At 44.3% G+C, this 26563-nt stretch overlaps 1 protein-coding gene across 1 annotated transcript; it reads right to left on the reverse strand.

The window, feature by feature from the left end:
• Nucleotides 1–809: 809 nt before the first annotated feature.
• On the reverse strand, nt 810–26309 carry ESYT1 (extended synaptotagmin 1). Its single transcript, XM_074270045.1, has 31 exons — nt 25863–26309; nt 23903–23944; nt 23567–23701; nt 23383–23456; nt 22626–22698; nt 22359–22448; nt 22011–22066; nt 12591–12714; nt 12327–12503; nt 12053–12135; nt 11812–11860; nt 11574–11660; nt 11386–11478; nt 10976–11047; nt 9597–9683; nt 8490–8639; nt 8175–8330; nt 7556–7732; nt 7316–7398; nt 7149–7197; nt 4529–4618; nt 4323–4418; nt 4094–4165; nt 3917–4003; nt 3596–3736; nt 3273–3415; nt 3074–3172; nt 2854–2985; nt 2655–2760; nt 2505–2554; nt 810–1643 (listed from the first exon to the last, which is right to left on the reverse strand). Exons 1-31 carry the CDS (start codon nt 26232–26234, stop codon nt 1604–1606), a joined length of 3285 nt encoding a protein of 1094 aa, XP_074126146.1. The 5' UTR covers nt 26235–26309; the 3' UTR covers nt 810–1603.
• Nucleotides 26310–26563: the final 254 nt, after the last annotated feature.

Below are 26563 nucleotides of genomic sequence, written 5' to 3' on the forward strand. Positions count from 1 at the left end.
AATTACCTTCTCTGAAGTCGGCTTCAAAGGGTCTCCAGGCCAGGAGCCCAGCATGTTTTTCCTGATGTTTTGATCATGTCTCTTCCTCCACTCATTTGTTTTCAGGGAAACACATAAAAACAATTGTTCTTAGCCATGAATTTCAGAAAGAATTCCCAAGAGAGGAAAAAGTTGGAGCCAAATTTCAGAGATCGGGATTCAATACTATAAATGGCTTAATCAGCTGTCTCTGAATATGGCTGAAACCTGCTGGTGGGAAGCAGGCAGACTGACTTAGAATCCCTGTCCTAGATATTTAAGAAAATGGATGAATGAGCTGTGGAATGTTACCAGCTGCAGCAGCTCCTAGTTCAGCCAGCCATCTGCATCCACGACTACAGAGAGTCTGCAGGATGAAAGGGGCTTGTAGTGGATTGCTAGTGACAAGTCCTAGGTTGGAACCCTGACTCTGGGTGATCTTGAACAAATTACTAGCCTCTCTGAGACTTAAGTTTTTTTATCTGTGAAATGAGAACATTGGACCCGACCAATATCTTAGGTTCCTGAAAGCTTTAAATCTATGATCCTTCCAGTTGGATGCTGCTTAGATGTGATGCTTAGAAAGTGGCTTGATCCAGAACTTGCCACACACTTAAAAAAAAAAAAAGTTTTAAACTAGGAATGGGGAGAACAGATGAATGCTATTCATTAAATTGTGGAAACTGTTTCAACCCGGTTGGACTTTCTAGTTCCATTTCCCTCCCCATGCATTAGTGGGGAAGCAGGCCTCAGATGCCCATAGTGCTCAAGGAAAAGGCCCATGCCAAGGATAATATTATTGGCATTTAATATAAGATACAGTAGACAGGCAGAGTCAATGCAAACAAAAAAGGACCAAAAGCAGATCCGATTGTTGAGTCAAAAGCTCAGGCACTTTAACAAAAACACAAAACCAGAGTGTGGACAGCAGGGCTGGAACCTCACTTGCTGGAGGCCTCAGGATTGAAAGCAGTGAACTCGCTGCTCGGGGCCTCGGATAGATTCCTCAGCTGTCGCAAAGGGATTGGCCCCAGCGCCCCAAAAGGCTAGATGGTGGGAGGGCGAAGAGGACCAGGGCCCCCACATGCAACAGTCCTGGGGGCAGTCGATCAGGATTTGCAGCCTGCTGCCTCCCTATCCCCTGCCCGGCACAGGGAAGGGAGCGACAATCAGGATAAATAAAAACCAAGAGGTCTTTTTAAAAAAGCAGAATTTGGCATAAGCTAATGCCTTGGCTTGTTCTGCCAATGGCCAGGCACAGGTATGGAGGTCCCGGGGAAAGGATGTGGAGAGGTACAACACTGCAAGGTGGGGGGGATGGGGCAGGGAGCAGCCAGCTCAAGTACCTGCCCCGAGAGCCCAAAAGGAAGGCAGGCCGTGCAGAGGGGCCGGTGAGGGGAGAAAAGTGTGGTCCTTCTCTTTGGTCAGGCAATGGCCCTCAGCCTGGGCCTAATGGGGGAAGAAGGGGAAGGGTCTGGGGGGCTCAGCCTCAGCCCCCAGCTTTAGGCTCTTCACATTGAGGCGATGATGCAGTGAGTCAGGCAGGAGTCAAGGGTAAAGTCTTGGGTTGGATAGCTCCTGGCTCCTACGAGCTGTTCCTATCCTTGTCCTCCATGAGGTCATACCTGAAAGAGCAAGGAAAGGGATGATTTTCTATGTTCCCAATGAAATCAGTAGTAACTATCCACATTTGTATAGCACTTTGGGTTTAGTTTTTCTCATAACAATTGCTCAATCACTTATTAATAAAAATCTAATCAAGCATTTATTAAACTCTTATTGTTTGCTAGATGTTAAGGGATCTCAAATGCCTTCTACTTTGTGGAAGGAGCATAAATCCCTCCTCTGAACAGTATTGCAAGGACAGATTAAATGGTGAACATATATATCTATTGTGCTTTGATATAATTTTTATTAAGCCAGTTGCAGTTAAGTGACTTGGCTCAGGGTCACACAGCTAATAAATGTCTGGTTTTGAACTCAAGTCTTCCTGACTCCAATGCTCTATTCACTGTGCCACCTAGCTGCTTCTATCTATTTGTTTTTCTTAATTTGTAATTACACCATTCAAGAACTCAAGAAGTAGTGTGGGAGAAATAGTGTGGGAGAATCTTAGAACTCGAGTGTTAGAAGGGTCCCCCTTCTGTAGATTAGGAGAAGAGCTCAGAGAGGGTAGTTTTCTTTGGGTCACAGAACTAGCAACGCTGGGATAGTCAGAAACTTGAATCCAGATCTTCTGACTTTGGCACTTTCCCCAAAGCACAGTTCCTATACTTGGGAGGCAGCACCTGAGGGAGATGTTGTTCTTGTGGAATGTATTATCTAGCTGAGCTATAAGGTTCTCCAGACTTCATTCAACCAAGATTTGTCACCTTGTAAAACTCCCACCCAAGAAGTCACCTTTTTCTCTCTAGTTCTCTCTCATCTCTGGGAGTGAGCTCAGCTGCTGGCTAGTGCCATGTGGAACCATCCACACCCAGACTCACCATTGAGCCGCACCCTGGGACAGATCCATCTCTGACAGGTCAAGCTGCACCTGTTGGGGAGAGGATGCTTTATTACTCTCCCTTCATTAGGGACCTGGAAGGCATTGCCTATATGCTTCTTCCTTTCCTTGTCCAAACCAGACCTCTCACCTTCCCCAATAGTTCACGATCCCTTGACATAAAGGAAATATTGGACTTCACGGAGACATCGAGCTTTCGCCGGAGTGCTTCATCGAGGGGCAATTCCCACTCGAACCTGAGGTGGGGGGAGATAAAAGTAGGGGCAGGGATAAGTAAAGGAAGCAGGTCCCGCCAGCATCCCAGGCCAATGGTGAGAAGGCGTTCTAACCTCTCACTGAATTCAGGATTCAGAGTTCTCTTCTTTTGGGAGGTCTTTCTCTTGGAGCCCCGGTTTTTGTCCGGTAGCAACATCAGCGACACATAGGGATCAGGAGGATCCCGGCTACTTTGTCGTAAGCTCCTACAAGAAAGAAGGTAAAAGTAAGAGACCTGAGTGCGAGAGACTCCCAGAGCATGAAAGTGGAGATTGGAAGGAGGTAGGGGCTCACCGACAGCTGTGGACAATGCTGACCAGCTTGCGTTCCTCACTGTAATACCAAACGGTCAACTTCACTTGGCCTAGGGGCCCAGCAGGGATTTCAGATGGACTGTGTTGAGAGGGAGAGAGAGAAAGAGATCCACAGGAAGTTATACATACCTTACCACATTTCCCCCCATCTCTCCCCATCTGGATTTTTCACCCCGTACCTCTCACTGTGGGGCAGACGCTGTCGGAGTTCAGGGGCTGAGGAAGTGACAAGGGGCAGCATCCCCCATGGCTCTGCCTCCTCACTCAGGGGAGAAGGACTATGGCTGTGAGCTTCCACCCCTGAATGCTGGGACACAAGAATCTGGGGTGGGGAGCAAAGAGTTGTTAACTAGGCTGGAGAGCTTTGCGGCTTAAGCAGGCACTGATACTCCTTCTCAGCTTGGCTATCCTCATCGCTCTTTATTTTCTAGTTCCTCTTTTCTTCCTGGCCCCCTCCTCACCCCCACCCACCCTCTTAAAAAAAAACCATCCAAGCACTTACCCCCAGCTGTGCTCTGAGTAGCACCTGCCCCTGCCCATTGCTGAGTGAAAACCACCGATCCAGGCACAACTGGTCAGCGACAAGGAGGTCGGAGAGTTGCAAGGAAACTGAGCCCAAACCACCAGTCCCTTCTCCCCGTACCTAGAGAGCCAAGGAGCAAAGGTGATGGGGCTGGACATAGGAGGTGGGATGGGTGAGTCTCCTCTGGCATTCTGGATTGGAAGGCTGGTACAAAGTGGAGGTGGTGACAGTGAGGGGCTTCTTGCTCCCGCCCCCTTGGAGAGGAGAGAGGGAGTCAAGGAACTAAAAAGAAGGCAGTACCTGAAGTTCCAAGCTCTCAATGTTCGGCTTTCTTATGAGGAAGGAGAAACTCTCATCCCATATCGGGGCTGAGGTTTGAGGACAAGTCTGAAGGAGACAATAGGATCTTCATTTGTGGGGAGAAAGATTCATATTCCCTTTACCCTTACCATTTTCACCCCTCACCTAGCTCCTTACCTTGGTCTTATAAGAGACATCCCCTACGGTGAGGCTGGCATATGGGCTGGGGGGCTTGGTGCCCTTACGGAGCTGCCAGGGGAAATATGGCATTAGGCAGAAGGACAGACCTCCCCAGGCCTGCCCCAACTCAGACAGAGGCCGTCAGGGCCCAGCCCCCCCCCCCCAACACCTTGTGGCTTCAGAGCCGAAGGCTGGGGCCAGGGAGGGAGGGAGGAGCATCTCTCACCGGCAAGTCTTCTGCCCGCTCCAGGTACACGGAAAGAAGGGCAGCGGCCAGCTCTGCACTCTTCTGAGTTTGGATAAGACTATTGACCTGTAGCACCTGAGAGGAGAAAGTGGTTGAGAAAGTGAGGAACAGGATCCAGACAGTCTTCCTTGGGTCAGACCTTCACCCTGCCTGACTCAGGTCTACTACCTGGGGTCTTTGTTTACCTCTTCCAGCTCCATGGCAGTGGGCCGGGGTGTCAGACGCTCCAGGCGCAGGTGCAGGCGGCCTGATGGTACATCCTCTAGGGGTAGCCACTGGGAAACGAGACAGAGGTTTGGGCTCTGGGAGAGCTCTACTTTTTTTTTTTTTTTTTTAGGTTAAAACATGTTCAATTCTTTTTTTAAAAGATTTTTTAAATTTTTTTTTTTTTTTTGCTGAGGCAATTGGGGTTAAGTAACTTGTCCAGGGTCACACAGCCAGGAAGTGTTATGTGTCTGAGGCCGGATTTGAACTCAGGTCCTCCTAACTTCAGGGCTGTGGTCTATCTGCTTCGCCACCTCACTGCTCCCCCCGCCCCAATTTTTAATAATAGCTTTTTATTGTGAAAATACATGCAAAGACAGTTTTCAATATTCACCCTTGCTAAAGCTTATGTTTCAAATTTTTCTTCCTCTGCACTGCGCTCCCCCTCCCCCAGCTCTACTTTGCACCAACAGCAATCAGAAATATTTACTTGATCTTTCCACTCCCACTAATTCTTCTCCTATGCTCTTCTGCCCTTTGAAGCTAAATCCTTGAAAAGGCCCTCTCTACATTTACAATAGGTGTCTCCTTTATCTCTCTTCTCATTCTTCTCTTGACTTGTTTCAATTCAGCTTTTGACTTTGTTATTCCTTTGAAATGGTTATTTCCAAAGTTCCTAATGATCTACTAGTTGTCAAATCCATAAATGGCCTTTTCTCCTCCTTGATACTCTCTAGGTTTTTGAGACATCACTCTCCTTGTTATTCTATCTGATCATTCCATCTCCTTTGCCAGCTCCTCAACCAGGTGTCCCTCAAGGTTTGGTCCTGGTCCTCTATATTTCACGTGGTGATCCCATGCATTCAATTAACATCTTTATAATGATTCTGTCTATCAAGCACTGTTTTTCCAGTGCTAAGGCCAAGCAAGTGGGTTGCGCCCTGAGCATGAAATAACAATTCTTTGTATTCTCCTTTTGAATGATCTCATCCTTTGGCAAAATCATATAATTCTTATAGCTTTGATCCCTAGTTTCCAGGGACCTGAGAGCCTAGAGGCAGTGAACAGGCTGCAGTAGAAAGTGATCAATACAGCCTCCTGACACCTGTACTTACAACTGCTAAGTGAACTGAATCAGGGACTGCACTCTTATTCCTGCTATGCTGTGTTCTGTACCCCACTTATGATTGTTCAAATTATAAGGATCAATGAATCAATCATTGAAACAATCACAAATGATGAGTCTAATAACTTAAGGACTGTTCCCACAGGACTCAAGAGCCTGTATATTTTCTCAAGAAATGTCAACTGTGGAAAACTGTTTTACTTAAGATTTAGGAATAATTATGTGTTGTACTTTGTCTTATTGTGATTTTCAGGCTTATAAGATCTACCTCTGCCCCAGCATGTTAAGTCTTCCTTCTCAGCAAGGATTTCTGCTTGCAAGTATTTTCCTCACTTTGAAATTAAATTTCTGTTTGATTCCTAACTCTCCGGTCTCTAGCCAACATTATTTGGCTCTGGCCAATTGACATGTCCCAATCTCTCTGCTGACCTCCAGTCTCCTTCTCCAACTGCCTTTCAGACATTTTGAACTGGATATCCAGTAGACAGCTTATGTCCAAGATGGAACTTAACGTCCTTTTCCCTAAACTACTTCTATATTACTGTCTTGGCAATAGCAACTCTCCATTCTTCAAATTCACAACTTAGGAGTCATCCTGAATTCCTCACTATGTCTCAGCATTCCCATGTTCCAGACCCCATTATCTTACCTGTTGATTTCGCCTTTGCAGCATCTCTCAAATATCCCCTCACTTCTTTTGACACTGCCACCATTTTAATGCACCCTAATCAGCTCCCAGTATTGCAATGGTCCACCGGTTCACTGACTTGCATCAGGTCTTTCCCTATTCTAATCTCCTCCATTCAACCACCAAAGTGATTTTACTAAAGTTCAGGTCACTCCCCTACTCAATAAACTCCAGTGACTCCAATTGGCCCTAAGATCAAATATGAAACTTTCTAGTATTCAAAACTCCATAATCTGTCTCTAGTCTTCTTCTTTTAGTGGGGGAGGGGGGAAGAAGGGTATGTGCGAGGAATGAGGTTATGTGCCTTGCCCTGGGTAATATAACTAGGTTAGTTTGAAACTCAGTTCTTCCTGACTCTGGGGCCGATATTCTATCACCGCACCACCTCTCTGCCTCCCTTTCCAGTCTTTCACATTACCTCCTGACATGTACTTTTCATTCCAGTGATACTGGCCTCCTGGCTGTTCCAAGGACAAGACTTTTGGCATTCTCTCTGGCTGTCCCCCACGTCTGAAACACTCTCTTCTCCACATTCCACCTATACTAATTTCTCTGGCCTCCTTTAAGTCCCAATCAAAACCCCACCTTCTACAGGAAGTGCTTCCCCTCTGCTAATTATTTCCTATTTTCTCTTTGCATATATTTATTTGCATTTTTTTCCTCCATTACATTGTAAGTTTTTGGAGGACAGGGACTGTCTTTTGCCTCTTTTTGTAACACTAGTGCTTAGCATAGTGCCTCCAATGTAGAAAGAGCTTTATAATTATCTATTGATTCTTGAGCTCACCTCATCAATGAAGCCACTGCCAAGGACCCTGGTGAGACTGACTTTACATCTGAAGAGAAACAGGAGGAAGAGAAAGGTAGAACAGAGCTCCAGGTCTTTTCTAACTTTAGAGCCAGAACAGTTTGACCTCCCCCCAACCAGTCCCAGATCTCCAGCCACTCCCTCACCGGCCCAGAAAGTCATCCTTGTCCAGGTCCTTGTCAAAGACATCCACCTCCAACTCTTGCCCTGGAATCGCTGTGACAATCACCTATTGGGAAAGAATGGGGAGGGGCTCTACTGATAGTCCTTCACAAAGGACTGATCAAAAATACTCTCACTCCTACTTCTGAATATTTCTCTGGTGTTGGGGGTTGGGAGGATAAGACTCAGAACAATTCTAGGATTTGAGCTGCTGGAATCCTGACCTCGAAGACTTCATTCCAGCGTGGGTTGAGTTCTTCACGCACTACTCGGCTCCGGAAGCTCTTCCCAGCCAGCCGAAGCTTGACATAGGGATCTGACTTGCCTTTCACCAGTCCTCCCAGGAATCGGTCTTTGGCAATCAAATCCTGGGCTTCTAACACGTGAATTCGGAGCACATTCTGTAGGGACAAACAGAGATACCCATAGCTAGTCCTGGAAAGGCTCTGGGCCATTTAGGATGGGCAGATGAGCCCATGAACAAATGTCAGGACAGCTATACAAATGACATTCTAAAATGACAGAATTAGGAAATCCCACCTTAAGACTTAATAGAGGGGGTAGTTAAGTGGCCCAGTGGGTAGAGTCCTAGCCTTGGCATCAGGACTGAGTTTAAATCCCAATTCAGACACTCACTCACTGTGTGACCCTGGGCAAGGCACTTAATCCTAAGTGCCTCCCTCACACCAAGCCATATAAGTTTTAATAGTCACTTAACCCAGATTCTCATCTGTAAAATACAAGGACCGAATTCCATGAACTCTAAGGTCTCTTCTGATTCAAAATCTATGATCTATACATGAGCCAGAACCCCCACTTGTCCTCATCAGGATCCCCACTTACCTCTGTCCCAAAGTGACTATCTGGCGTACAATGACTGGGTCGGGGTGGGATGTCAACACTGCTGCCCATCTGGATGCTTTCACTGGCTGTATCCAGAAGACCAGGAGAGCTCGGCGTAGTGGGGAAATGCAGGTCTGAAGTGTCCAAGTACAGAATCTGCAGAGAGCGATGGTGTTACATTTGCACTCAGTCAGCAGGATGGGGCAGGTTGCTCTTGTCTAGGAATGCCCCTTCCATAGCTCCCATCCATCAGACAAACCTTTATTAAGTGGCAAATCATTCCCCCCCCATTTCCCACAGGAGAAATTTCCATACCCTCAGAACCAGTTTCATGTAGAGTCGGGAGGCGGGGCCAGAACTAGCAAGCTGGAACCACTGATCCAAGGTGAGGTCAGGAGCAGTAAGCAGATGAGCCAGGGGTAGGGTCAGTGCTCCTAGAGTCAAGGCCCTGGAGTCATCCTTCACCTGTGGGGAAACACCAATGTGGGAGCCAGTGGAAGAGGAAAAATGAGGGAGATGAAGTGAGCAGATCATTTCTCTCTATTTTCTAAGGGGTCTGGTTGCTGGCCTTCCAAGTGTAGTCCCAACCAGATCAAAATATAACATAATAATATATTGTAATGTAATAGATAATAATAATAAGACATAATTGGAAAATGTTTGACAAATAAAAATACAACACAGAAAATGCTAATCTGTAGTTTTCTGAGAACCCTTTCTACCTGAGGTTGATAACACTACCTTGGCTCACATTGCCTTCTGCAGGGGCTCTTCTTCCTTTCTCCCTATCCAAATACTATCATTGCTTCAAAGCCCAGCTCATGCTCCCTCTCTTCCAGGAAGCCTCACCAGATCATGTACTATTCTCTCCCTTCTAGCTCTGACTTCCAGAAGCTTTTAAAAGTCTATCCCCTACAGTTTAGCACTTCATTGTTCTTAAATTATTTCATCTCCCTAAAGCCAAGCTTCCTGAGGTTAACACACCTGCTCTTCAGTTTTCCTTGTTTCCCTGGGGCATCTAATTTGTTGCTAAGAAGTGTAATTGACACTCAAATACCAATTTATCTAAGGGAGTTTCTTCACAATCCTCAAAAATAAAAATAAAACAAACAAAAAAAACAAGAGAAAACCAATAAGAAGAAAAATGCAGACAAGAATCCACACAAGGAAATTTAAATGAGTCAAAAGCCAATGAGCAAGCCCAAGAAAGGCCCTGCTATGAATAAAAAGTCATATGGAGACTGAGGGAGTAAGTGTGAATAGTACACTTGCTATTTTTCAGCAGAGTTATTTGTGGACGAAGCTTATCTTTCTAATTGTTAGGCTCCAGAGAGCTTGGGCCTCATTTTCTTTGCATTTCCCATAGAACCCAGGATGAGCCCACGGTAACTCTCCTTCCATGAGGGTGGGCTGCAATCTCACCTGCACATCCAGCTCCTGGCTTTTTGGGTCCTGTAGGAAGAACCGGAATGCTTCTTCCCACACCGGGGAGTTGGTGTTATAAGCAGCCTGGAAGAGGGAGGAATAAGAAGAATTTACATTAGCCTTCACCCAAAGGTAATTATGTCTGTCATCAGGAAGCAGTTTCCAAGAGGATTTGAAATGACAAAGCACAATTGTGTCCCCAAGGAGAAGTTTGGAGAGGATGATGCTACCCTTCCTCACCCCAACCCCCTTACGGAAATTGGGGGAGGATCCACAGGGATGGAAATTGCATATAATGTCAGATTTTAATCAATGGTCAGTTTTGTTCAATATTATTTCTCTTCCTCTTCTAAAAAATAATTCTTAAAAGGGACTGGCTGGATTGCAGCAAAGGTTATGGATTATAAAAGTGATTAAACAGAGTGGGATCACAGTTTGATCTATTTCCCCTTCTTAGAAAAAAACCCAATAAACTTTTTAACAATGAACATGTTTTTGTTGGTGGAGTTGTGAAAGAATCCGGCCATTTTGGAGAGCAATATGCAACTATGCCCAAAAAGTTATCAAACTGTGCATACCCTTTGATCCAGCAGTGCTACTCCTGGGCTTATATCCCAAGGAAATACTAAAGGGAAAGAGACCTGTATGTGCCAAAATGTTTGTGGCAGCTCTTTTCGTAGTGGCTAGAAGCTGGAAGATGAATGGATGTCCATCAGTTGGAGAATGGTTGGGTAAATTGTGGTATATGAAGGTTATGGAATATCATTGCTCTGTAAGAAATGACCAGCAGGAGGAATACAGAGAGGCCTGGAGAGACTTGCATGAACTGATGCTGAGTGAAATGAGCAGAACCAGAAGATCACTATACACCTCAACAACAATACTGTATGAAGATGTATTCTGATGGAAGTGGATATCTTCAACATAGAGAAGATACAACTCACTTCCAGCTGATCAATGATGGACAGAAACAACTACACCCAGAGAAGGAACACTGGGAAGTGAATGTAAATTGTTAGCACTACTGCCTATCTACCCAGGTTACTTACACCTTCGGAATCTAATACTTAATGTGCAACAAGAAAATTGGATTTACACACATATATTGTATCTAGGTTATATTGTAACACATGTAAAATGTATGGGATTGCCTGTCATCTAGGGGAGGAGTAGAGGGAGAAAGGGGAAAATCTGGAAAAATGAATACAAGGGATAATGTTATAAAAAAATTACTCATGCATATATACTGTCAAAAAAAAAGTATAATTATAAAATCAATAAAACAAAACAAAACAAAACAATAAACATGTTTGAGAGGGAACTTTTTCCTGATCATGAGATGCCTCCTCCTCACAGTGACATCTCTTGGCCCTCACCTTGCTTTCTCGAGTCACATCTTGAACAGAGAGCTGCACCATTGGGTTGGGTTCCTTGTTTCCTTTCTTCAGCTGGGGAGGAAGAAAAGTAAATATGGGAGTGCTGCCTTTCCTTTATTAACCAGGAGGAAGAAGAGGGGGCTGGGAGTGGGATACAGAAAATTCCTGCTATGTATGTCCTAGCTCCCCTCCTTCAGGCTCCTACACTGAAAGAACAGCTTCTAGAACAACAGGCTAGAACTAAATAGGGAAAGGACAGATTTCTATCTAATCCGCACTCCTTCCCTCAGCCCACCTTTTGGGAACAGAAGTCAGAGCACTAGAATCTTTACCCCATCTCCCCCCTATTACATACAACTTCCCTTTTAACCCCATGTCTCCTGCCTATTCTAACCAATCCCCAAACTCACAGGTAGATCTTGAGCTCTATCCAAGTAGACAACCAAGATGGCAGCCGAGGGAGGTTCTGGTCGGGAAGAAATACCTCTATTCCATTGCAGTACCTGGGAAGAGACATTGAGAACAACCGATTTCAACTTTTTTGGTTACAGGTTCCTTCCCTTGCAGGTACCTATTCCCTACCACCTCCATCCATTACCTGTTCCAGCTTGTCAGCATCTGGTAACAATGACAACCACTCTAGCCGAAGGTGGACTTGGCCCTGGCCTCCTTGTAAAGGGAACCACTAGGGAGTCAGAGGAGAAAGACATGGAAGATGCTAAGATGGGATGCAGTCAGATTCCTCCTTCAAATTAACCAAGCATTTGTCTATATTCTGATGCTCACTGGATAAGATCCACAACCCCAATCCTTCCCACCAGGCCCTCCTCACTCACATTATCCAATACTTGAGCTTCTAGCACCTTCCCCAAGTCCAGCTTCAGTCTGAGGAGGGAGAGGGAATTGCCATTATTATTTCAGAGTCAGCAAACCCCAGTCCTCCAAGTCCCTTTCTTTTGTCCCTAGGAGGATTTGATAGGTGGAACATGGGAATAAGGCAGAAAAGGGAGCAATAAATGCCATTGAGTCAAAGACATCCATTTCAAGAGTCCACCTGGGACTCCACCATGGTCTCACCTGCCTAGAAAGTCATCTTTATCAGGATCTTTGTCAAATACTTCCACTTCTACCTCTTGTCCTGGGACCTCATGCACCATCACCTAAGGAGGGGAGAGGGAAACTTGGTTTTCAATGGGTGTTTTCTGAGTGGCCAGGAACCTTCTCAAAACTATACCCTAACTAAACTGTGAGGTACCCTTTGATCCTGAGATTCTCTCCTAGGTCCACCACACCATCTTTCCAGGTTTTCCTCATCCCACGAACCCAGTATCTACTTCCCCAAGCTTCCTACCTCGTAGGTCTCTCCCCACTGAGGATTTAGGTCTTCATTAATGACACGGCTGCAGAATACCTGGGTCCCCACACGCACTATGGCATATGGGTCTGATTTGCCTTTAATCAAACCTGGCACATAGGTGTCCTTGGAGCTCAGTGCCCGGGCAGCAAGCAAGTGAATCCTCACAATTCCCTGAAGGGGAGGGAAGGGTCTACAATGAAATATCTCAGGGCTCACTGTAGAGCCTGGGATAGTGGGAGGGGAGGGGAAGGAACATACCCGAGGCAGTGGAGATCGAAGTTGGGCAACATCCTGCAAATCTGGCACAAGAGGTACCAATAGACGGTTGGGCAGTACAAGAAAAGCAGCAATGGAATCCATAATCATTGTGTCAGACAGAGAGCTGAGAAAGAAACAGGAAAAAAGATGGTCACAGCACCTGTCTTGGACTCTTTCAGATTCCCTGATGCCCCTTCCTTCTCAAAGAATAGCCCTTCACTTGGGGAAAACAATGTCTCTGCTTTTTAATATGCTGTCCAGATTTGCCATAGCTTTCCTTCCAAGGAAAAGAATCTTTTAATTTCATGGCTGCAGTGGCTATCCTTCAAGATGCATTATGCATTTAAGTTAAAATGAATATGGTGATAATATTCAGCCTCCTTTTCTTTTTTTTTTTTTCTTAATTTTTTTATTATAACTTTTTATTGACAGTACATATGCTATAGAGTATAATTAAGATAATTGAGGAGCAGAGTTTACTTGTAACCTGGGTACAGATTGCTAAACTCTTGGGCACATTAAAACGCATGTCCCCTTGGTTCTTAGAAGAAGAAAAACTAAATGTAGATAACTGGAAGCTAGTGGGACTTCAATTGAAAGAATTTCACATGAAAAAATGGGCCTCATTCAATTTCCGCAGAGGTATTTTATATATACAACGTAGTTCAATTAGCCTTAAACTGTCAAGCAAGGAGAAGTAGGAGAAGGAAACGTTTTAAAAATGAACAGAGGAGAAAGTGTGAGGAAAAAAAGAAAGATCAAGATCTTGCCCAAGGGCAAGGGGATTTAAATGAGGAATTAGGGTGTGATGACTTATTTTTTTGAAGAAGCTTCAACCCTGCCTAGAGAGCAGATTATTGACAGGCCCACATCAACTCCACCTTCAGGGGTGGGGGAAGAAGGAGCAGGGGAAGAGGCAGAAACACAAAAAGAATCCCCTGTGAAGCAGTCTGTGACAAGATTAGAAAAGGCATTGATTAAGGCTAAGAGAGAAGGACAGGATATAAGTGATTTTATACATGCATATCCTGTGATTGAAGGGATTGACTCTGTAGGTCAAAAAAGGAAAAAATATACACCTTTAGATTTGAATAAAATTAAAGATTTGAAAAAAGGTTGTACCCTTTGTGGGGCTACATCAGCTTATATTAAAATGTTACTAGATGGTTTGTCTTATGAAGTCCTAACCCCGAACGATTGGAAATCCATAGCAAGGACACGCCTAAAACCTGGACAAAATCTGTTGTGGCTTGCAGAGTTTCATGAATTATGTAAAATCCAAGTCAGATGCAATTTGGAAATAGGAGTTAACACAAAATTCACTTTTGAGCACTTGGCTGGTGAAGGTCAGTATGGAGAGAATTCAGAACAGATTAATTATACCATGACAATATATGAGCAAATTGCTAAGGCTACAATAAAAGCTTGGGGTATCCTCCCTGGACAGAAAGATCAGGGAGAGGCTTTCACTAAAATAGAGCAAAGTCCCAATGAACCTTTTGTGGATTTTGTGGGATGTTTGCAAACTGCTGTCAAAAGAACTATTGGAGAAAATGCAGCTACAGAAATAATGACCAGATATCTGGCTAAGGAAAATGCCAATGAGATTTGCAAAAGAATTATATGGGGATTAGACAGAGATGCTCCTTTAGAGGAGATCATAAGATGCTGTGCTACAGTGGGAACAAATGCTTTTTACACCCGAACTATTATGAACATGGAAAGACAGGGTCCCTCCTGGCAAGGGACTTCTAGAGAAACCCGGCGATGTTTTCAATGTGGAAAAATTGGACATCTAAGAGCTCATTGTAAATATGGAGATACAGTGAGAAGACAGGGTGAGAGAAGACCTAAAACTCCATGTCCAAAATGTCACAAGGGTCTCCACTGGGCCTCCGAATGTAGACTGACTCAAGGAAATGAGAGGCGGGGCCCAGCTTCAGCCCCCCAAGTGGGGCATGATGGCAGCCGAGGTTACATCCAGAGAATTTTAAGACATGATCAATCAGCCAAAAAGGCAATCAGATGGAAGAAAGGGATTGAAATTAGGAAAAATAAGAGTTGTGTGCAGTAGAGACTACTGAGATACTCCCTGGAGAAGTGAAATCCAATGATTCCTGCTGGTAGAAGTAGGCAGGGCTGCTGTTGAAGGCCTACCTGCACTTTCACCAGTTCCTATTCAGTGGAAGACTGATTCACCAGTGTGGGTAGAACAGTGGCCCTTAAGAAGTGATAAAATTCAGGCCTTATTAGACATAGTGAATGAACAACTGATCAAGGACACTTGCGGCCTTCTCTAAGTCCTTGGAATTCCCCAGTATTTGTGGTGAAAAAGAAATCTGGAAAATGGAGGATGTTAACTGATCTAAGAAGAGTAAATGAACAGATGGAAACTATGGGAACTCTTCAGCCTGGACTTCCATCTCCTACTCAGTTGCCAAGAGAATGGCCTCTATGGGTTATAGACATTAAGGATTGTTTCTATTCTATTCCTCTAGATAAGGAGGATATGAAAAGATTTGCTTTTTCAGTGCCTAGTGTTAATCTGGCTGAGCCTTATAAAAGATATGAATGGACAGTTTTGCCACAGGGAATGAAAAACAGCCCTACTATGTACCAAATGTATGTTGCTGCTGCTCTTGCTCCAGTAAGAAAAGCATTTCCAAAAGTAATATTGTTACATTATATGGATGATATTTTGGGATGTGCACCTGAGGAACAAATGTTAGAAGCATGTCTACAAAAGACTATGGAGACACTAAAATACTACAAACTGCATATATCTACAGAAAAAATTCAAAGACATGCTCCTTTTCAATATTTAGGATATGAAGTATATCCTAAAACACTCACAGTACAAAAGCTTTCTTTAAGAACAGAGAAGTTGAACACCTTAAATGATTTCCAAAAATTAATAGGAGATATCCAATAGATGTGTCCAGTGTTAGGCCTACTAACTGCAATTAACTGCAACCTCTATATGACATTTTAAGGGGAGACAGTGCTTTAAATTCACCATGCCAGCTTACAAAAGAAGCACAAGAGGCTTTGAGAGAAGTTGAACTGGCTTTATCCAATGTGGTTGAAAGAGTCACTCAAAAACCCTTGGAAATATCAGTTTTTGCTACAAAAGAGGCACCCACAGCAGTCCTTCATCAAGGAGACAGTGTGATTGAGTGGGTGAACCTCCCAGCACAACCAGAACAAAGCCTTACTCCTTACCCAGTGCTTGTGGCTAGAATTTTATTAAAGGGTATTAAGAGAGTAATACAATTATCTGGGATAAGTCCTGAAAAAATATACACATTCTATACTAATGCACAAATTAATGTATGCTGTGAGACCATCCCAGAATGGCAAATTTTATTGGCCACAGCTCCAAATTTTGCACATGGATCTCCATTAAAGATAACCCGGCTACTACATAATTGGTGATGGATTTTTGAAGAAAAGGTTTCTAAGGTTCCTCTTAAAGGACCAACAATCTTTACAGACGCCTCCAAAGAAAATATTTGTGCTGTATACTTTCATGATTTAACCATAAAGAGAGTAGTCAGGACTCCTTTTCAGTCCACTCAACAGAATGAATTATTTGCTACCATGCTAGTCCTTATTACCCAGGAGTTCAAAGGGGTTAAACTCCTAGTAAAGACCAGAACTAGAGAATTGTTAAGTACCGACTTAGCACTTAGTAAGAACCTAATATTGCATTATCTCATTAGCACTTAGTAAGAACCTAACAAGAAATGACCAGCAGGATGAATAGAGAGGCTTGAAAAGACTTACATGAACTGATGCTAAGTGAAATGAGCAGAACTAGATCATTATACACTTCAACAACAATACTATATGAGGATGATGGAAGTGGATATCTTCAACATAGAGAAGAGCTAATCCAATTCCAATTGATCAATGATGGACAGAATCAGCTACACCCAGAGAAGAAACACTGGGTAATGAGTGTAAACTGTTAGCATTTTTTGTTTTTCTCCCCAGGTTATTTTTACCTTCTGAATCCAATTTTTCTTGTGCAATAAGAGAACTGTATGGATTTGCACACATATATTATATCTAAGATATACTTTAACATGTTTAACATGTATGAGACTGCTTGCCATTTAGGGGAGGGGGGAAGGGAGGTAAAGGAAAATTTGGAACAGAAGTGAGTGCAAGGGATAATGTAAAAAATTACCTATGCATATATACGGTCAATAAAAAGTTATAATAAAAATATTAAGAAAAAAAAAGATTAAAAAAAAAGAAAAAAAAAAGAAAAGGAGGCTGAATATTATCACCATATTCATTTAACTTAAATGCATAATGCATCTTGAAAATGCAGGCTGGTAGAATCAAAAGCTGGAATTAAAGTTGTTGGAAGAAATAACAATTTCAGACGATATAATCTGATGGCAGAAAAGTGAAGAGAAATCACAAAGCTTCTTGATTTAGGTAAAAGAGAAGAATATGAAATCTGACTTGAAGCTTAACATAAAAATATTAAGATCCTGGCAAGAAATCCCATTGCCTACTGACAAATAAAGGAAATGGAAGACATGGAAGCAATTTTGGATTTCATATTTTTTAGTTCAAACATCACTGCAGATAGCCACTGCAACCATGAAATTAAAAGATTCTTTTCCTTGGAAGGAAAGCTATGGCAAATCTGGACAGCATAGTAAAAAGCAGAGACATTGTTTTACTGACAAAGTTTTGTATAATTAAGGCTATGATTCTTTCAGCGGCAACATATGGCAGTAAGAGTTGGATCTGATTCTTATTTATTCTTTATAATAGCCAGAAAAAGAGTCCTTATTTCTTCTTGTTTCAAAGTTCCAGCTTTCATTTGCATCACATTTATTTCCTGCTTAGTATTATCTCCGTCCCTCAAATTATTATTATTTGCTGAGCACAAATAATTGATATCCCAATGAATTGTGAAACATTTCTCTCAACTCAGGTTATATTCCCTACATAAATCTATATATCTCCATTCCCCTCCCACAATAATAATTTTTAAGATGTATGGTAAAATCTAGATTTTGTATACATTATTTTACTGATGCTCAAAATCAATTTTCCTATACAAAAACAAAATGAGATCAGCTTTAAAAAAAAAAAAATTTTTTTTGCTTTTGTGATTCTTTTAATATTTGCCTGTCATGTGTGTATTATAAAAATAGTTCGTTAATAGGAAAATAAGTTGAGAGAATGGCTAGCTTTATTTAATGTTTTACAAAAATTTCATGAATGATTGAAGCATAATTGTTAAAAACTTTCCTGCAACTTATACTTTTAGAGAACTACCTAGAGATTTCAAGGGATAAATTGGGCAGGCAAACCACTAAGTGGTGTGAATCAGAAGGATTTGAATTCAGGTCTTTTTGGCTTTAAGGTTTCTCAAACAGCAACAAAATTCACTGTAAATATAATAGTCAATGATCCCAACCTAGAATCATCCTGGGTCTTTCCCTCTTCCTCAACCCTACCTTCCAGGGCCCTGCCCTGACCCTTGGTAAAGGATAATCCAATCTTGAATCCATACTCCTTTTACTCACAGCACTATTCCCATTCAGATCTTTGTCTCCTCCCTCGGGATTTGTTGCAATAAACCCCGATTGGTCTTCTTGAATGCCCTGCAAGCCATCCTTTATATAGCTGCCAAATGGATGTTTCCAGCAGAGGTGGGACAATGTCAATAAACTCCAATGGCTCCCTATTGTCTTTCCAGTAAAATACAAACTCCTCCATCTGCCACATTGTAATCACAACCTGATGTCAATCTAGCTTCCCAGGCTAGTTACATAGAACATCCTCTTATATCCAATAGGTATTCCCAGCAAACTGGCTTTCTTGTTATGCCCCATATATGACAATTTAATGATCTCACTTCTACCCTTTGGAACTCCTGCCTCTCTTCTGGGCTCCACTCAAATGTCACTTCTTTTTTAACACATCTTTTTCAATCTTTCCAGTTGTTAGAGTATCCCTGCTTTCTTCCCAATAAAACCAAGCTCCTTCTTTTGAATGTCTAGTACTTAGCACACTGATAGGCATAGAATAGTTAGTGAATGAATGAATGTTCCCATGCCTTGTTAAAGTAAAGTTCCAGTCTTATTGATTGATATACACTGGTCAGTAATAGGAAAAAAAAAGCTCACGCTGCATAATCATCTGAAACCACTGTGTATTTTTTTCCTTTTTTGGATTGAGCCAGTAATTTTATGAAGGGAGATTCTGGCAAGGAATTTCCTTCAGCAAAAACAATCAGTTTTTTTCTCAGCAATTTATAGTCTTAGGGGAATTGCCTGTGGCATAGAGCCAGGATGTGGGGAAAGTGGGGCTTGAGCCTGAGTCTGATTCCTAGGCCAGCTGGAATGTGCCATGTTTCATGATTCCCTTCAACCATTTCTTCAGGTTGTTTCCATGAATTTTTTTTTTCTCAGTGTCCCTTCCCTACTTTGGTTTTATTTACTCTCAAACAGAAACAAAAAATAAAATTAGCCAAACCTCCCAAATCTAATCCAAGAAGTGCCAATTGAGCCCTTATTGTGTGCAGAATGCTACTCTAGGTACTACATTAGATGGAAAGACAATGAAAAATAGTGCCTGCCTGCAGGAAGTTGGCATTCTATTTGGAATGGAAAGTACCCGCTGAGCCACACAGTTAGTTATAGAGGCTATAACCTTCAGCACCTAGGGGGAACAGGGAAGGTTTCCTATAGGAGATGGCTCATGAGATTCTAAGAGGTAGAGGGAGTGAGGATGGAGGGAATGCCGGCATGGGGACCTTCACTGAGGCAAGGGCTGAGGAAGCTAGATTCCAAGAACAGCAAGTGGACCAATTTGGCTGGAATGCAGAATTTGTGAGGGGGAACAGCATGTGGTGAAGACTGGAAAGTCGACAGAAGCTCAATTACAGAGGTTTTCAATGTCAGGCCAAGAAGTCTGCATTTTATCTATTCTAAGGGCAACATTTTTGTCCATGAGAGATATAATCACGCCTTGCCTTAGAAAGATGATTTTGGCAACTGTGCAAAGATGCATTAAAGTTAATTAAAGTAAAACCAGAAAAAAAAAAAGTGGATCCAGGCAGACCCCTGAGAATGCTATTTACTACCGCAAAGACAAAGAGTTGGGGCAAGAGGGAATGAAGACCTGGCCTAGGGCAGTGGCTACCAGAGAGGAAAGAAGAGAGACTGCCTCTTATGGAGGTAGAATGGACAAGACTTGGTCACTGATTGGAACTGGGTTATGACTTGCTGAGGATTTTTCTCATAGGGATAAAAATCAAAGATCCATATGTAATCTTTCTATATATTTATCTCTATCTCCCTGAATATGGAGAGAGCCAGTACTGAGTGGGTCCATGAGCAGGAGGAGTCCACTCCAGGTATTGCTTGGGACCTGCTCTCTGTGAGGGCTTGGTTCAAGGCACTGGCTCACCATCTCCTTAACAATGCATAAAAAACATGCTGGAAACAAATTTAGGATAATCTTGATGGAGAATGCATGTGACAGGAACAAGACATCACAATTATGCTATTTATGACTGTCTTGGTAGATACATTGGTATGATAACTTCTGCTATTTACAATTGTTTTGAGAAATACTTTGGAATTGATAAACATCACAACTATTCACAATTCTGTGGGTACTGATAAGCATCACAACTATGCTAGTTACAATTTGTTTTGATAAGTACTTTGGTATTAGATAGTTAAGGTGGATATTGAAAAGTCAAACTACATATTAACCCTGGAATGTAAATGGCATCACTGAAGGTAGCTAGTGTTAATGTAACACGAGCTTAAAGAGTATATAAACCCTGCCTCTCAGATTAATAAACGGAGATTGCAAAGCATATCTTCAGCTTGGTCTTAGATATTCATTGACACTCTTGGTATTCATTGGAGCTGGACTTCAACATAAATGAATATATAACATTATCTATGTACATGTATATATTGTGTGCATCTATACATATACATACACATGTACACACAAACACAATGCTTATGTGCATAGATCCAGTGGGTTCTCAATCTTTTTGTGTCATGGATCTCTTTGGTAGTCTAGGAAGGTCTTTTGGATCCCTTCTCAGAATCATGTTTTCAAATGCATAAAATGAAATCCACAGAATTACAAAGGAAAACAACTACATTAAGATAGTTTTCAAAATATTAATAATGGAAAATAAGAATTTCTGTTGTAGATGAAAATTAATAAAAATTTATCAGTGGGAAAATTTTTTTTAAAAAGACAAAAGGATATTGTAATCATCATGCTTCTTTTATGATGCCATAATGATTGAGGGGGATGATTGGGCATGGAGTCAGGAAACCTGGGTACAAGCTTGGGGTATGCCTATGGACAAATCACTTTATCTTTATAAGCCCTGGTTTCTTCATAAGTAAAAGGGGAATAAGGTCACTTTAGCTCCCTCACAGGACTTTTATGATGAAAGTAAAGGGAACAAATGATTTTAAGCTTCATATTCCATCAGGGTGACCTCCATTCCTCCTTCCCTACATCCACCCCTCCCTCAGCACTCTAAATCCTTATCAATCCTGACTTAGACTACTATTGTGATGTTTTATTAATGCCTTTTTTGGCATCACAACATCTCTCAAAACACGATCCTCTCACACACATATTTCTAAGAAGAGATCAACAAAATATCTTCTGACAAAAATGTACAATATCCACCTCCATAGTCCCTGACATTGTGGGAACAGGGAAGTCTCGAAGCTAGACTCTTGCAATAAGTTAAAGGGTTTACTTTTTCCAACCTGTTCAGATTAGTCTTCCTGAAGCTCTTTCATCACATCTCACTCCTTTGTTTAGATTTCTACATGGCTGCCTAACAAGAGGTTAATGTTCAAACTTAATCTGACATTCAAGGACTATCCACAATCATAAGATGATTAATTTAGAACTGGAAGGTATCTTAGAGGCATCTAGTCCAAATGCCCTCATTTTATAATAAGGAAATGGGGCCCAGTAGAAGGTAATGTTCAAACTGAGTCTTTTTTTTTTTTTTTTTTTAATAGCTTTTTATTGACAAAACATATGCATGGGTAATTTTTCAACAATGACCCTTGCAAAAACTTCTGTTCCAACTTTTCCCCTCCTTCCCTCCACCCCCGCCCCCAGATGGCAGGCAGTCTCATACAGTTAAACATCAAATTGAGTTTTAAAAGAAGAGAAGGATTCTATGTTTATAGGATGGAATCTACACTTATCCTGACTTTCAGTGACTTCCACAATTTTAGAATCATATCAACAAAGCCTAGGCTATCTTGTGTCCACCAAGTACACTGTAAACTAGTTGAGGACAGGTACTTTTCTGTATACCTTATAATTTCATAATTCAGTGCTGAGCATTTCACAAGCTATCGATAAATGCATGTTAATTCCTACCTAAGGCCTGGGATGTCTAGCAGATTGGTCATCCCCGTCCAGTTGATGTCCAAGGTCTGAAATAAAAACAGTAAGGCAAATATCATATTTTAAGGTAGAACTTTTGAGTTGATTGTTCAACTCTTTCCTTCTCCCAACCCAAGCCCCTCTCCCTATAGTTGGCAGGCTGTTCTCTTTCTCTTAGATCTTGTTTCCCCTGGGATCTTCTTTAGCTAGCTTTACCACGGATACTGTAAGAAAGAAGATCTGAGAGCTGATCACCTCTCCATAGCTATGGGACATTATCTTTCTCCTGGGTCTTCTCTCACTGTCCACCCCTACCCTTTCCCCTCAACAATTTCTCCTTACTGGACGACGGATGAAGAACATGGAAACAGCTCCGACGATAGGAAGGTCTCCCATAAGTGGTTCCAGAATCACTCTTAGGATGCCATGTAGCTGGAGCAAAAAGAGAAAGTCAGAGTCTTCTTAACCATGTTTGCCTAACCAAATCCCTTACCTCTACCCAATATACTAAACTAGGACTTCCGCAATTCCAACCTTCTACTTTCTTATAGCCTCTCACAACTTAAAGCTAAGATATCTGAATATAGGGGATATTACCCTATAACTCACCTGCATACCTTTGACTCCAGCTTTGCAGAAATATTTCTTCACTTCCACATCAATCTGCACATCCCCAACATAGCTGGGGAGTGGGAATGGGGGGAAAGGAAGAGCAGAAGAAAACTAATAATTTTAGGAGTTTAAGTGCAAAAATATTTGTAGCAACTCTTTATGGTAGTAAGGGATTGTAAAAGGAGTGGATGCCCATTAGTTGGGGAATGGCTGAACAAGCTGTGGCATATGAAGATAATGGAATATTATTGTTCTTTAAAAAATGATGAACCAGCTGGTTCTAGAAAGGCTTGGAAAGATTTACATGAACTGATGCTGAGCAAAACCCGCAGAACCAGGAATACATTGTACACAATAACAGCAAGACTGTGCAATGATCAACTATGGAAGACTAGGTTCTTTTCTCAATAGTTCAGTGATCCAAGGCAATCCCAATAGGCTTTGGACCGCAAATGCCACCTACATCCAGAAAAAGAACTAAGGAGACTGAATGTAAATCGACACATGCTAGTTCAGTTCTTTTTTTTCTGTCTTTTTATCTCTATTTTTTTTTCTTTTACTCTGCTCTTTCTCTCCAAACATGATTTATAAAGCAATATGTATTAAAAAATAAGTTTACTAAATAAAATAAAATATAAAAATAAGTAAATAAAAAATTTAAAAAGGAATTTAAGTTGAAAAGGGGCTGGGGAGATTAGGAAAAGGAGACACCAGGGATAAATAAAATGGAGTAGAGGGATGGGAGGGAAAGTACCTGACATTTAGATCTAGCAGGATCTGCTGTTTGTTCTGACCAGTATGAACCTTGACTCCCAGGATACGTAAAGGCTGAGAAGGGAATAGATGGAAAGCACATTTGGGGTTAAGGGAGTGTTCCTGCACAATGACCCCCAAATCGAACCCTCCCTTATCCTCATAACCTGTGCCGTTCACCTCACCTTTTCACCTAGTTCCACACGCGTGAATGTGAAAGTCTGCAGATGAGTATTGGAAGCCCGAACAGCTGGGGCCACTGTTTCTGCCAGGAGCTTCTCCATATACTGTCCCAGGAAGGGCCAAGCCTGGGCCACAATCTTGGGATGACAGAAGAAGAGTCACGGGAGGACTCACCTTTTCTCTTCCGCAGTAGTCAGCCTCCTCTATGAACTCACTTCCCCAACTAGCTATCTCCCCTCACAACCCCGGGGCCAAGACTAGCTTAGAACTGGAGCCTTCCTGGCTGGCTGAAGTCTCAGCCCCGTCAGAGAGGATCTGCCCGCCAGGGGCAAACTCACCTTATTCAGCCATTCAACTTTCTCCACATCAGGGAAGCTGACCTGGAGGAAAGGAAGAACAGGGCGTTTGGGTCACTCAGCCAGGGATGCTCACCCTTTTTCTGCGCCATGCACTTCTCTGGCAGTCTTAATGAAGCCTATGGAATTCTTGTCAATGGTGTTAAGTGTACGGAACACATAAAGTTACAAAGAAAACCAAAGGCACTGACATGAAGGGGCAATTTCCCTCCCTCGGACCCCCAGATTAGAACGCTGCGGGTTAGAAAAGCTTTGCTCAGCCTGGGGCTGCGTTGTGTCTGAGTGCGGTATCAGCGTGAGACAGGAAGTTCCTCTGTGTGTGTGAGTCGGGGTGCCCACTGACTGTAGTGTTTGTTGCTGAGTAGGGTGGGACGTAGTTTCACTTCCAGTAGACCTCTCTGGGGTGCGGAGGATGGGGGGGCAGTGGTGATTTCTTATAGTGTTACTGAGTGCGGGCTCAGCCGCACAGGAGCCCCTTTGTTTTCTAATGGCTCCTTTGCGTGGGAGGTGGCAGTCACAGCTGCCCGGCCTAGCTTGGTACATTCTTCAGGAGGAGGAGGACTCCTCTCCTCTGGACATCGGGGCGCATAATAACACTTGACAAGAAAGAGAAGGATCCCTAGAAGTTACATTTCCCAGTCCTACAGCACTTGGGGAGCCTCAGGGGTTAAACTAAACGTAAGAAGGGAATGGGCCCGAGGCTCCCCTTTTTAAGGAGGGGGGGGAGGTGAGGGAGAAGCTTCCTCGTTGTGATGTGGGAGTGGCAGGGCCACGGTGAAGAGAGCTGGGAGGAGGGGGGTGGGGAGAAGGATCTGGGCTACCCAGTCCCAGAGCAGAGCAGGGCTCCAGAGCAGGACTCCGGGAGTTCTAAGTGCCGGGCCCGCGCACAGCCACACTCTCTGCTAGCAGAGATTCCCTTCTGGATAAGGCAACTCTGCTGGAGGTGTGAAAGGGAGGGGCCGCCCTGGTGGCTGGGCTCTGCTCGTTTCCCGCTAGTGCTCCTCCTGGCCCCGCTGCTATATCCGGTCTGTCCCCACACCGCAGAAAAGGGGACTCCTTCTGGGTCCCTACCCCACCTATCCCTCTAGACCTTTCCTGCTCTGGGGTCTGAAGAACTGGGTGGGGCGAAGAAGATGGGGGCAGGGCGTGGACGGCAGACACTGCAGCATCTGCACACATCTCCCTCTCCTCTTTCTTTCTCTCTCCCTCCCTCACCCTCCTCTCCCCTCTCCTCCCCCCCCCCCCCCCCAGCTCCTGCAGCCAACCACCACCACTACCGCAGTCTAAGCGGGGCCTGATGCATAAGTGGTTAGACACGGAAGCCGATCCTCCCAGCGGGTTAGAGATGTCCGAGGAGGGACAGGGCAGGGACATAACAGGACCAAGCCCGCGAGGCTGGCTTCTGACAGCCTCAAAGTTGGGGGGCAGCGGGAAGCCACACAATAAAGTGGGTAAAAGCGTCCCGGTGAGGGAGGAGGGGGAGGAAGGAAAGGAGGACGGGGAAATCCCTCGGGGCACAGCCGGAGGGAAAGGTGACGAAGATGCCCGCGGGGGAGGGGAAGATGCCTCCCGGAGGGAAGATAAGGTGGCATCTGAAGCACTGGCGGGGCACGGGGTGACCCGCGGTCTGGGGGGTAGCATGCCTAGTAGGAGGGGCCGAGATCTGCAGGGCTCCGAGAGTGAAAATGAGAAGTTAACAGTGTCAGGACTGGGGGACCTGGTAGTGCCCAGGGGAAGGGGACGGGGAGGAGCGGTGGCGGATCCTGCAAGAGTTAAGGAAGGTAGAGCAGAGGGGCCGGAGAGAAGTCGGGGATGTCCTAGGGATGGCGATGCTTGGGATGGAGGGGCGGACTCGGGTGGGGAGAGTCTACAGAAGTCCTGCCGGGTGGCCCCGGGGGACTGTCCGGGGCTGCAGGAGGGAGGGGGCGGGGGGCGCTCTCACCCAGGCCGGCAGCTCGCGGTGGCTCAGGTAGAGGGTCTGCGCGGTGAGTCTTTCCTCGTTGTCCAGCAGCTGCCGCGCCGCCCGCAGGCTTCGCTCCTTCTCGCCGCGGACCCGCCGCCAGCCCAGGTAGAGGGCTAGGCCGAAGAGCACAAACCCCACGCTGAGTCCCAGGGCCCCGGCCAGATACACGGGCACTAGCACTAGCAGCCTCCGCCCGAAGGAGCTGAGCACGGCCAGAGCCTCGCCCGCTGCCCCCGGCTGCTGAGGCGGCGGCGGCTCCTCGAGGCTGGGGTCCGGCTTGGCCAGCGCCTCGGGGAGTTGGTCGGCGGGGTCGGCCTCGGGGCCGGGACCCTTTCCAACGGGCCGCTCCATAGTGCCAACGCCCGCACTGGAGCCCAGCTCCGTGCTGCCCCGCCTGGCTGCCCCGATCCCCCAAGCAAACCGAGAACCCCGGGGGCGGGGCGGCTACTTCAGACCACGCCCCCTGTGGACAGCTCCCATTGGCCCACGCCCCAAGACTAGGGATGGGCCAGGTGTCTTGGTCCCGTCCCCTTGCGAGGAGGCGGGGAATTTATTGGGGCGGGGCCCTCGCTGATTGGGCTATGCACCACTAGGGAGGGTTCGCTCCCGGAGATACGGAGAAAGAAGAGTATGATTGGTCTGAAGGAGAGGAGGAGGCGTGGCGCACAATTTAAAGAGGG

The sequence above is a fragment of the Sminthopsis crassicaudata genome, chromosome 5 (genome assembly GCF_048593235.1).
Source record: "Sminthopsis crassicaudata isolate SCR6 chromosome 5, ASM4859323v1, whole genome shotgun sequence".
Classification (NCBI taxonomy): Eukaryota; Metazoa; Chordata; class Mammalia; order Dasyuromorphia; family Dasyuridae; genus Sminthopsis; species Sminthopsis crassicaudata.

What these genes read in the sequence shown, in the direction of transcription:
- ESYT1 (XM_074270045.1), bottom strand. Translation starts at nt 26,234, where the DNA reads ATGGAGCGGCCCGTTGGAAAGGGTCCCGGCCCCGAGGCCGACCCCGCC. An exon ending in ATGCTGACAAGCTGGAACAG is followed by an intron (nt 11,479 to 11,573) that starts GTAATGGATGGA and finishes GTCTCTTCCCAG; the next exon opens with GTACTGCAATGGAATAGAGG. An exon ending in ATGTGACTCGAGAAAGCAAG is followed by an intron (nt 9,684 to 10,975) that starts GTGAGGGCCAAG and finishes TCCCTCTTCCAG; the next exon opens with GCTGCTTATAACACCAACTC.